The sequence below is a fragment of the Hippichthys cyanospilos genome, chromosome 18, assembly GCF_059441005.1.
Source record: "Hippichthys cyanospilos isolate Australia breed blue-spotted pipefish chromosome 18, RoL_Hcya_1.0, whole genome shotgun sequence".
NCBI lineage: Eukaryota > Metazoa > Chordata > Actinopteri > Syngnathiformes > Syngnathidae > Hippichthys > Hippichthys cyanospilos.
Window position 1 is genome coordinate 7,209,148 of NC_142386.1, and position 12,172 is coordinate 7,221,319.

The 12,172-nt window shown below is 40.2% G+C and overlaps 1 protein-coding gene across 2 annotated transcripts in view; it reads left to right on the plus strand.

Annotated features, from left to right (window-relative positions):
* The window catches only part of LOC148408763 (double C2-like domain-containing protein beta), a 65,327-nt gene that overhangs the window by 30,036 nt on the left and 23,119 nt on the right, over nucleotides 1-12,172 (plus strand). The window contains exons 2-3 of one of the 2 annotated variants that reach the window (XM_088439964.1): nucleotides 993-1,072; nucleotides 9,768-9,791. In XM_088439964.1, coding sequence (XP_088296090.1) covers nucleotides 993-1,072; nucleotides 9,768-9,791 — 104 coding nt within the window. The remainder of the gene's footprint in view (nucleotides 1-992; nucleotides 1,073-9,767; nucleotides 9,792-12,172) is intronic. The other variant, XM_088439963.1, reaches the window with a different exon arrangement.

A 12,172-nucleotide genomic window follows, 5' to 3' on the forward strand; every position in this document is an offset into this window, starting at 1 on the left:
GGTTTAAGATTGACTTAATGTAATTTGCCCCCGGTCACCATTTTATTTCCGTTTCATTTTCTTTGCACTTCACTGTGCTCCTTGAAAAGAAGTGGTTTAACCACATATTTTGTGATATTTTCCTTTCAGTGTATTAATGTATGTTTCGTTCATTTTTTACATGTTCTATAGAAAATATGTAAAATTGAGAATCGATTTTCTTTCATGTGGTTCTGAGCTAAAATGGGTCTGACCCCCTTGGGCTAGAAGCAAAACTTAGCAGAAACGTTCAATATTTGACATAAAGCTTCTTCAAAATGTACCGACGTTGGAAGGGATCGACGCTCAGCTGAGTATCAAAACGGGAAGGGAAAGCGGGTTAACTCAAAGCAGCCTGTTGACTTTTATCTCGGGGTCAAAGAGCCAGCACCATTCAGGAAACTGCTTGCTGAAGGGGAATGTTCCGATCGTTAAACATCCGGAGCTACGAAAGAACCAACTGTGATCTTACTTTTTTTTTTTGCAATCATGTGAACCGCGCTGCCACCTCCTCCTCCTCCAACTTCTTGCTGCGTTTTTCATCCTTTCTTCATCTAGCTCGCAAATTGACCCGGGCTTTTTATAAAGGTATCCAACATGGCTTTCATCCACTTTCCTCTCAGTCGCTACTTAAGATGACTAATGTGTCTATTTTGTCAGGGAAACATTTGACCTGCAAAACTTTTTCTTGTACCTATTCAATTATGCCCTTATCTTAGTCTGGCCTGTTTTTTTTTACCTCTTTTGTTTAATTACGTCTATGCTTGCATGAATGTTCAAGCAGATAAAGGAGGTTGTGGTGAAAAAAACAGTAGAAATTCAAAGCAAAGTCATTGACATTGTCCAATGAAAGTAAAAACAGCATAGACCAGACAAGCAATACTGGTTTTTTTTTTTTTTTACTTTGAAAGAGGGTTGAAAATAGATGAACGGCAAGTTTACGTGTCATAATCATGATTTTTTTTTTCTTCTAGCCACACTGGGAACGCTGGACTTCAGCTTACTCTACGACCAGGAGAACAATGCTCTGCATTGCACCATCAACAAAGCCAAGGTAATCACCATCAACATGGCGTCCATTTTTTCGTTGGCTTTCAAACAGACTCTAATCTTGCAAACGCACAGGACGTCAAAGATTTTCTTTTAAATCGGCCCGTCCAAGGTTGTTTTTGCCAGGATTAAAGGTTCCGCCTTCTAGTGTTTTATTTACAAAGCAAAAAATGGAATTATAGAGCGTACCCCAAACTTATTTGGTATTTTCAAAACTATTTTAAGACATAGGCACGTCTGCCTCACTTTGCATTTGCCTCCGGCATTCCTGTATGGAGTTTGCATGCTCTCCCCATGCCTGAGTGGATTTTCTCAAAAAAACATGCATGGTAGGCATATTATTAGGCACTAGAAATAGTCCTGCGATTGGCTGGCACCCAGTTGAGGGTGCATCCCGCCCACTGCCCAAAGACAGCTGGGATTGGGCACAAATCTTGAGGTTTTTTTTTTTTTTTTTTTTTTAGGCAGGTAAATTAACTTCGAAACTGCATGTTTTAGAAATTTGTCTGTGGCTCATTTAAAATTCGATTATGTAAAATGTCCTCCAATTCTGGAATGGCCCTTTTTTTCTTTCATAACAACCTGAGGTTTGGGAGGTGTATGTATCAAGAGAGGACCCACAAAACAAAATCTCAAAAAGCCATGCCCAAAAAAATTATATTAAAAAAAAAACTGCCACTTTGAAGCTAACTGCTGCAAGTCCTATCAACTTTTTTCATCTCCATCAAGGAAAAAAACACACACACACACAAAAATAACATGTTTTGATCCTTGTAATCATTTTTCAATTGCGATTCAAAAGGCAACAAAAATCAAAACGTAAGACGTTGCCAATTTATTTGGTTTGACAAAGTTTTGTCAAAACTGGTTAGGTGGAGTGACTACACTCCAGTTGCCCTTCACTTTGTAAGAATCCAGGGGCAAAAAAAAAATCAGGTGCCCACAATTCAATCAGCCATTCTGGTAACCTTTCACACAGGCATAATTTTTGGTATGGCGCTAAAATTGAAAGATCAATTGGCCATTGAAAATGTTAATTTCGCGGCAGTGACAGACTGCTGACATTTTCCCTTTACTGATGCATAAACAGCGCGAGCATGAGAGGGGGAATCGAAGCCAAATTAGCATAACGCGACTGACACGCTTTCAATATGTTGCCCGCGTCAATATTAATACGACACCGCGTGAATATTTTTCCCGTCCTACGCGTCGTCACGGAATAGCGCCTTAACGCGTTCTGCGGCGGAAAAGACGTCTGTTTTGCTTTTAACCTAAGCAGGAGCTCATTATTTCTAAAAGCATATTACTGCGTATACTTTTAGAGACATTAGCAGTGGATTAAGTGTAAAAATGGAAATAATCATACGCTGAGCATAAGGGAGGAACAAAAGCGCAAATGCAGGTGGGAGACTTTTTGAACATGAGTTGTTGAGACTTTTTTGTTGGACTGGTCATGATAGATGTCTCTACCAAATGTCAAGATGCTCAGGGAAGTTGTTATGCTTTATAGCGATTCTTTGCCGCTATAATACGCCCGTTCCGGCTGACGAACACTGCAATGTTTCACTATTTAGCGTTGTCCATCAAAGGCGAGATCTGAGTTTGCTAGCAATCAGAAAAAATATCACGGGCCTTTAAAGGACCCCTGAAAAGGGTTAAAATCCTTCGGTATTCAAAAGGATTCAGAAGGGATTGTTAACTCTTTCAGTGCCAAGCATTATGGGAAAAGGCAGCCAAGAATATTTTATGTTACAAGGATGGAATCATAGGAAAGAGGCATTTCCGTTCCTTTAATTTGAATTCAAGTATGTAATGTATGTGTAGTGTGTATGGCTTTGTTTCCCAACGTGAGAAACACTGCCACCCAATGGTCACAGTTCATCACTACAGTGCTCAATTGGTTTAGTATTAAAATAAGTCTAGTGTTAGTTCTCCTTTTACAAAAAAAAAAATAAAAAACGTATTTGACGAGAATGCTCGTTAGGGGTGAATTTTTTAAAAAATTGAGGAGGCCAGACCCAGCTAACAATGGTCAAAATAACCCAGAAGTCACTTATTTCAATCAAAACGGCAGTTATTTTTTGGACATGTTAATGAGACTTTGTTTTCATGACATACTTTGTTTTCATGACATACTTTCCTATCAAAGCGAAACTTCCAAACATGTGTTTTCATGTCACCAAATGGGAACTCCCTGAACATGCTGATTTATTTGGCCGGCTTAACAGGAAATGCCAACAGACAGAGGCCGCTCCAATTGCGGTTCACTATGAATTGAAGACCTTTATTTCTTAATTCACCGGCTTTCCTGGGTCAACTTCACACTAATCTGTTGTTTCATTTTGAGTCGTGAAAGCGCTGTCTTTGCCGTGGACTTTGGCATTTATTTCTACTGACATGATTAAGCGCACTGTCTGGAAGCGACTCCCTGTTTTATCATGTATAAAATAAAATGCCAGCACAACCTCTGCAGACGCCTGATACTATCTTTGTACAGAAGAAATATTTCTGCAGAACTTTTTCACAACTTCTGGAAAACTTCGACCTCAAATAGTAGCCATTCCCCTAATAGACGCTGTTGCTTAATTAGTCATTTGTTGTGTCACATGTAAGATAAATCCCTAACTTCAGGGGAGCAGACTTTGCTTTTGCCATGTGACGTGTAATTGCACATCCACAGCACCAGGTGGTGCAGACGCGCTCTCATTGTCAAAGTCTGTGCGGCAGTTATCAACGTTTTAAATTGCTGTCAACAAGATTTATTTTTTCAAAATCACATTCATGATTAATGTGATTTATAAACAATCAGCAAATTATTTTAAACCTTTTTTCTGGTTATAACGTTTGAGATATTGCTGCTTCTTTGTTAATGTTCGAGATCAATTTATATGTATTAATATTCATTGATTTCAGGCACAAGTTATTTTTTTTCCATTTCAAACTAACCTGTAGCTTCCATGATCCATAAAAAGTCAAGTTAATGTTTGTTGAAAGTAGATTTAAATAGCTTTTTTTTTTCTTTTGTGAATGTTGAAAAGGATACAATTTAAGATATTTTTATACAATTTGTTATAGTCACTGTGGCGAGTGGTGGGACGAAATGTTTTCTCTCTCCTTCGGAAGGACTTTGCAAAAAAATAAAACAGACACAACAATACATACTATGTTTTCTAATTATTGTATTTTACGGACTATAAGGCACACTGGACTATAAGCCGCAGCAGCAAAATATGAGCAAAAAAATGATTTGTGTCACGGATAAGCCGCACTGGACTATCAGCTATAACATCAAATCTTTACGCAAAAAGATAGTATATAAAGTTTATGTTTTTTTTTTGTTATTTAGGGTTAGGGTTAGTTTATTTTAATGAACATAACACATTCTTTATAATTTGTATACAATTATAAATACATAAATAAAATCACATATATTGTGTACTGTATAAAAAATGTACACATCACAGATTTACCCAAAAACAAACAAGCAAACAAACAAACAAACACAGATTAGCCGCACTGGACTATAAGCCACAGGGCTCAAAACATGAGAAAAAAGTCGCTGTTTATAGTCTGAATGCAGTAGTTTTTATACTTGAAATGTATTCTTAAGTATGTTTGGAAAGCGTGTTAGAACGTATTTAAGCGCAGAATTTGAATCAACCCAGTTTGCTTCCATTTCTGCGGCCAAGTCGCTCTCTTCTGTTTGTCATTTTAAGTTTCAGACTAGGTGTTGCCAAGCGGACATAAGGCCCCGGTGATTTATTGCATCTATTTTCCCGAGGCTTTGTTTTTGTGTCCGTCGCCTCGATAACCAGAGGAAATCGTCAAACAAGGACACCTGACGTAAAGGAGCGGTTCAATTGGATTATCTGATGTTGACTTTTTCTGTATGTTAAAGTGGGGCCAAACCGTCACCGGGCTTGCGTAACAATTAGCACGTCTTTTACATGCTAATGCATTAAAGGCACAAATTGCTACCTCCGCGGCTCGCCTTGATTGAAGCAATTACCACCCCTGCCTTCTCTGCCGACTTTTCATTCTCAGACAAATGAGGTTATTTCCACTCCCCCGTCTGCCTTTGAGTGCACCAAGGAGCAAAAATGTCTCGTACCTTGGTGACACACACACACACGCGCGCGCCGCCCCCGCAAGGCTCACTTGCTCTGTTCTTGTTGTGCTAATTCAATCACAGCCAAATCAAGGAGGTTTGTTTGGTCAGGAAGCTTTTCCAGGAAGTGGAAAGCAAGGCTACTTTCACTCTGGTACGCTTTAATCCAAGTTTGTTTATGAAGTAGAGGTCTCAGAGTCTGCCCACAAGCCATGGCGAAAAACTAAAACGCGCCACTATTTATTATCTGTCTACAGGTTTCTGTGCATCCATCCATTATCTTGACCACTTATCCTCACAAGGGTCATGGGGAATGAATTCTGTTGCAGAACAGTGCGAGGACCCTTGAACATAAAATGTCCTAGTTGAAACAAAATGGCAGATTTCCTATTGATTTTATGGCATATTTTGTTGGTCTACTCATGATAGATAGACCTGACAAATTTTATGTTCCTCAGGGAAATAGGCTTCAAGGGCGGGATTTAAAAAAAAAAAACAACAACAATATACGCTTAAAATACCTACCGTATTCTCCGCATTATAAGGCGCATCAGATTATAAGGCGCACTCTCAATTAATGACATATTTTACAACTTTTTCCATATATAAGGCAAACCAGATTCTAAGGCGCACCCTCAATTAATGACATCTTTTACAACGTTTTCAATTACAATATAGTAATACTCAAAGTAATAACAATAATAACTCAAATAATCACTCTAAACCCTCAATAGCATAATAAGTCAATGTCAATATGAGCAACCTTATTCAACTGTAACTCCCCTTAATGGCTGCTTTAAACCAAAACGCCTGACTTCTTGTGACTTTAAGGTTGCGGCTTCTTGAAATATTTTTGTAGGTCTACTCATGGTAGACATGCCTACCAAATGCTTTGTCTCTGTGGGAAACATAACCAGTAAAGAGAAGTAAAAAGTTCCTGAGACATTGCTGTGTGTTTGCATTAATGAACCTTTGAAGGGATTCAGACGCTGGGTCAGCATTAATTGGAAGGTCCAAGACCTGTTAATTTCTCGCCGCCTACACTACAACCTACCTTGACACGCCAGCTGACGTCTTTTCATTGAGCCCTTTCTCCTGAGGTTTGCTCTTTTGTTTTTCCTGCTCACCCACGTTCACTCTAGCTGGAGAGAACAAAACACTTTTTTTTTTTTTTTTTTAAGCGTGCACTGTTCCCCATTGTACAGCAAATTTTGAAGCCATGATTTTTTTTTTTTTCTAGGTTTTTGCAGTTTACAGACATGTCTGGATTGGTCATTGTTACAGGTGCATGTGCGTCTGTTCCGATATTGTCAAAGTAGCAGTTTGAAAGTTAAAAAAAAAATAATAATAACCATGGTTATGTGCTTTAAGCAGTCTGAGTGATTTCATCTTATATATTATTACTCTAGAGATAAAATGTATTTTTTAGATTTGAAGATCTGAGGGTGAGAGGGTGCAACAGGTTGTTTGGCAAAGTTGTGATTGCAGTATGCGATTTATAATTGGGTTTAGAGCTGCTATCAGTTGGAGAAATTATGCCGCTGAGAACGAGAGTGGGCTCACATATTTTTTGTTATTTAACGAGGAAGTGATTTTACATTTTATCTCTTAAAAATAAAACATGTTTATATTTCAAGGATGTGTTTACTTACCTTGTTTTTTCTAGAGAGAAAAACTGTGTTTTTATTGTGATCTAAATAGGAAATCTATCAAATCTGTCAAATCTATAAATATTTGATGTTTAACATTCACTTGCTTCTATGCAGATGCACTAGCAATCAAGCTAAAACACATTTTCTAAATTGCTGAATCCAATAATAGACTTCCCGCTATGTGCGAAAATATGACCCAACGTTCATTTCGACTTAAAATGGCAGAAATGGAGCAAGCTGATGTTTTCTCAGTGGCTCAATTGTAATGATGCGATTGGTTATTCGTAGAAGGTGGCAACTGGGGGTTGCAGATTAGAGAGGGAAGGTGTGACTAATGATTAATTGTGATTGTGAGGCGTTTTTTTTGGTAGGCGATGCGATCTGTTGTCAGGCGTTGTCAGTTGAGGGTGTGTGATGCTCTGTCGTTTGCGGTGTACAACAACACTTTGATTATCCTCACTTCAATGGAACACTCGACCTTGTGCGACACGACGGCCAATGGGAATGGGGAATATTGTGATGTGTCAACAGAGCCATGTAACCGTGGTAACCGTAGCCTGAAACGTTCCCCATTGGCCGTCCGACACAGACAAAGTGAAATCCAGACAAGGTTGCGCACCGACTTCAGTTTCAGAAAACTGTGGGTGATATTGTGGATGCTGTAAATCAGGGGTTTCAAATCTTTTTATCAAAACGGACCGGTCAACCCGTGAGATTTTTATCGTGGATGGAATGGTTGAAGGGTCAAATGGCAAATACGAAGTCCACATAAAATGTGAACGTCAAACTAATGGGAGCACTCAGCTTTTTTCTCTCTTCGCATGGGATGTCGGCAGTCTGGAAAATAGTTTTGAGGCTGTCGCCATTTGCGAGATCATATGGTTCGGTAACAAAAAGGTTGGCTCTGAAAAAAAGTGAAAGTTCTCAGCAGTGCTCTCCTTTCCCGATCCGATGTAAACTGCACAACTACCCTACCCCAGTTTTTCTGTCCTTTTTGGAGGAAGGAGCGCTTGAAGTTCCTTATTCTTTAAAGTTGAAGGCTCGTCACCTGTCTCTTTCTTTTTTTCCCCCAAAGAAGTCTGTTTTTTACTCATTTAACTTATTTGTGAGTGAAATTTTGGCGCTCAAGTCTCGAAACGGATCAAACAGAATCCAAATCAAAATAAACATTTTTGTCAAAGTCAAATAGCTTTCTGACTCAGATCAAACGTTCATCCATACTTTTTCTAGAGCATCTTATTCTCACAAGGGTTGCAGGCTTGCTGGTGCCTAACCCAGCTTGCTTCAGGACACCCTGGAGTGTGGGAGAAAGCTGGAATACCCAAAGAGAACCCATGCAGGCTTGGGGAGAACATGCAAACCTCACACAGAAAGGCTTGTGTGAAATTCCACCAAGCTGCCCCTGATAATACAAAAAACAGAAATACAGTAATTCATTATTTTGGGTGCGACCCATTTGGCCCGGTACCAGATGATCTACAGACCGGTACCGGGTTTCGAACCTGTGGTTGGGTACGTCTGCTGTAAATGATGAGGTGAGGAGACGAGGGCAAATCATGTCTTGCTTCCCACACAGAGCTGATACCTTACAGAGCAAGCAACAAGCTATATTCCATCAACACCTTCAAGTCTTTCATCACTCACGTCTTTCATCCCCTTCCTCTCTTGAATGGATCAGAGTGAATATCTCTCTCTTGTTGGTCACCACATATGACCCTCAGAACTCACACCAACGCATCATCGACCAGACACTCAGGAACAACAAGCAGTAACGTGGAGGGCAGCGTTAGCGACCAAAGTGTTGGCGCTTAGCAGAAGGAGCGTCAGCAGCCAGAGGTTACTCCAGAGCTGGTGCCATCCCGGAGACCGCAGAGGGTGGCGGGGCCAACTGCAGCGGCATATCAGCATCCACATGATCAGGCTTGAGTTGGTCTTAAATTGTGGGGTGGCGTGAGGCAATGCCGCGTGGGCGCAAATGACGGTTTAGCCTAACCTGTGACCATTGTTGGGAGTAATGCATTACAAAAGTAATGTAATAACTGTAATACATTATCTTATGCTGTAATGCGGTAGTGTAATATATCACACACAAACTTAATGTCCTGAAACCACGGCCTGGGGTTGTTTTGCCAAAGTCAGGCATGTTGCGGCGTGAATTCTTACAATTATATCTGGCGTTTTTTGCTCATGTTATGGTCACCAAGCATGGAGAATGGTAAATGGAAAGATGAGGAGACGAGGGCAAGTCATGTGTCTTTTACTCGCCACGCAGAGCAACAAGCAACATTCTACAAGCTACATTCCCTCAACCCTTTCAAGTCTTTCGTCCTTTTCAAGTCTCGTATCCCTTTTGTCTCCTAACAGTACAGGGTCAGGGTGAATGTCCCTCCGTTGTGCGTCACCACAATATGTGTGTTCTTGGAGCGAAAAAAAGAACAGACGAGTCTTTCTTTCCGATTCATATTTTCTGTTATTTTATTCTCACACGCAACACTGAAGAAAAGATGCTTTTCACTGATGTAGTTCATTTACGTCACAGTTAGGTCTTAATTGATGAGCTCAGTCCTTGATGAAAATTTTCAAATGGCACCCTATCAGTTCCTTTCCTTCCTCTGTGTATTTGTGAAATGTGTTCAATTTTAATATTTTTGCTTTATTTCAGTTTGTTATTTAGCGGTTAACATCACATGCATGTGCCGCGTAAATTATGCTAACCAATAATTGGTTGTACAGAAGGTTTTTCGGAGATATTTCCTCCATTCCCCAGAGCTTTTATTTTCCAACTTCCTGTTTTATGTCATGCATAATAACTTTAATTTATGACATAATTTCATTTCTGTTTTTCAATGTCATGACTTGTCTTTTCTTTCTCATCTCACTCTTTTTTTGCATGCTTTCATGTCCGTGTGTTGCATTTTCTACACATGAAAAAAAAACAGCTTCCTGTTCCCAGATACAAGAAGGTAAGCCTGCGAGATAAGCTCCAATCCTTGATTCGATCGTTGCGTCTTATCTCCACAAGCATCACCAACCTGCAGCGGACCCTGATTGACACCCCAGCCGCAACTCCCATCCCGGCCCCTCTGACTTCCCTCATTGTGATTCCACACCTTAACATACTCAAATTGAACTTGCTTCATGGTCACTCCCATTCTTCTCCTCCATGCTGTTTAAACATGTTGGATCGCTTTAGGGGAATATATTAAGCATCAAAATTCGGCCATTGTTATCCACCTTAGGGAGCAGCCATTTTGACAAATGCTGTCGACTGAAAATAACGTCGCGGTCGCTCAGGGTTCAAATATCGGCCAATCACGGTTCGCCTGTCGTCTGAGCCGGGTCATGTGTCGTTCGCAAGCCAAGCCGTGGTTTGTGGTGACCTAACCCCCGAGCGAAGGTCATTTTCAGTTGAAAAGTGGCAAGATGGCCGTCTTCTAAGATGGATACAAAAACTTGTGGATTAATTTCTTACCGTAATTCATATTGTACAAATGCAATATTAATCAAAATAAAGCATTTAGACTAGTGGGGCTGCATTGTATAATTGTAAAAAAAAATACGGGGTTGACTTTCCTTTGTAGTTTTTATGTGTGCCTTGTTATATTCTAATTTTTCTGCATATACTTTGCATTCATTCCCTTTTCTATTTTTTAAAATTATTTTAATATAACTATATAGTTTTCTATATATAGGGGATTGGCTGTTAAGATGCAAAGCGTGACAAAAGTAAAAAATTTTCAACTTCGTGCAACCAGGCGAAACGAGCAGAATTTTGTGTCGCTTACCATGTTGCGTCTCTTCATAGGCGTCCTTCTCATTGCCCGACACTTTTTCGCACCATGTTGCGCGAACTACATTGACCCCAATTCAAAAATGTTTCGCCTTTTACGCAATTGAACGTATCATAAGAGGAAAACAAAAGTGCTTTGCCAACATCTTGTGGCACACGCAGGACACAAACTACTTGCGATTTTCGTTATTCGCGGCAGGTCGCCATCTTTTTCCCCAGAGTAAAATATTTGAACTAAATTGCCATAAAAAGCGCTAATGCTGAATCTCGATCTGTACACCAGCTGTGTCTGGCTTGTGCTGCAGCTCTGATACGATCTCGCCTCAGTGTGCTTCCTTTGTTTTCCTGCAAAAATAAGCGACACTCCATCAAGGCAACCCGTCCCCGTGCGACCCCCGAGCCATAACGTCCTCTCCTCCCTCATCTGCGCCGTCATCAACGCTGACACTCGCTGCTGATGACTTGGACCCATCTGCCCGGCTCGCCACATTACGCACAGCCCGCCATCGCTCGGGCTGGGCGTCAAGCATCCAAGACCTCAGGTGCTCCCCCCAACAAAATCAACCCCCCCCCACCCCCCCCCCCCCCCCCCCCCACCCCACCTCGAGCGTGAACCCCACGATCTCATTGTCCATCTTACACAGAGGTGGAAAGTAACTAAGTAGAAATACTTTATTTTGTTACTTTGTTGCGAAAAAAATCAAGCTGTTTTTTCTGTGACATGCCTACACCCATGGGCAACAACAAGGCACTCTAAAGCAGCCCCAGCAATTTGAAGTCCAGCCTGAAGTTCTGGAAGCTATGTGCACTTTTTTGGGGGGTAAGCAGCTAGCTAGCTAATTTCATGTCTTAATTGTGCCAGATGACCACAGTTGAAAACAAAGGCACGTTACCATATGAGTAATACTTTTATAATACAAGCACTCGAAACGTTAATCTGCTGTACTATTGTAGCTCTTTTAAAATGTTTTTGTTGACATAAACCCATGACAAGTTGATTTGTAAAGTTAACATTCATGTTAACACAGAAAACATTTGTCAAGTTAACAAAAAATAGTAACGGATGTGTGCGTGTGTGTATATATATATATATATATATATATATATATATATATATATATATATATATATATATATATATATATATATATATTTGGCGGCGCACATAATTTTTTTGTTGGTTACTCGCATGACTATCGGAATATAGTATTAGGTAAGCACCTTTTCTTTCATTAAAAACAGTCTTCCTCAATGTCCTTCTGGGTGCTTCAAGTCACAGCACATCTTGCAGCCACTCTTCAAGAAAAACAAAACAAAAATTGTTCAGCTCAGGCTCAGTTGTTGTCATATACAAACCTTTTATTAACTTTCGGAGTACAGGAGTTGAATCAGAAGTATCTTTATTTCTACTCAAGTATTGCGTGTACGTACTTTATCCACCTCTGATGATCCTGTCACAGCCCTCTTGTTATTTCCCATGATTGATGCCTTGTCCGCACTGGCATCAGCAGCCCAGTCACATATGATAATGAAGACGTATGCCACGCTGATGAA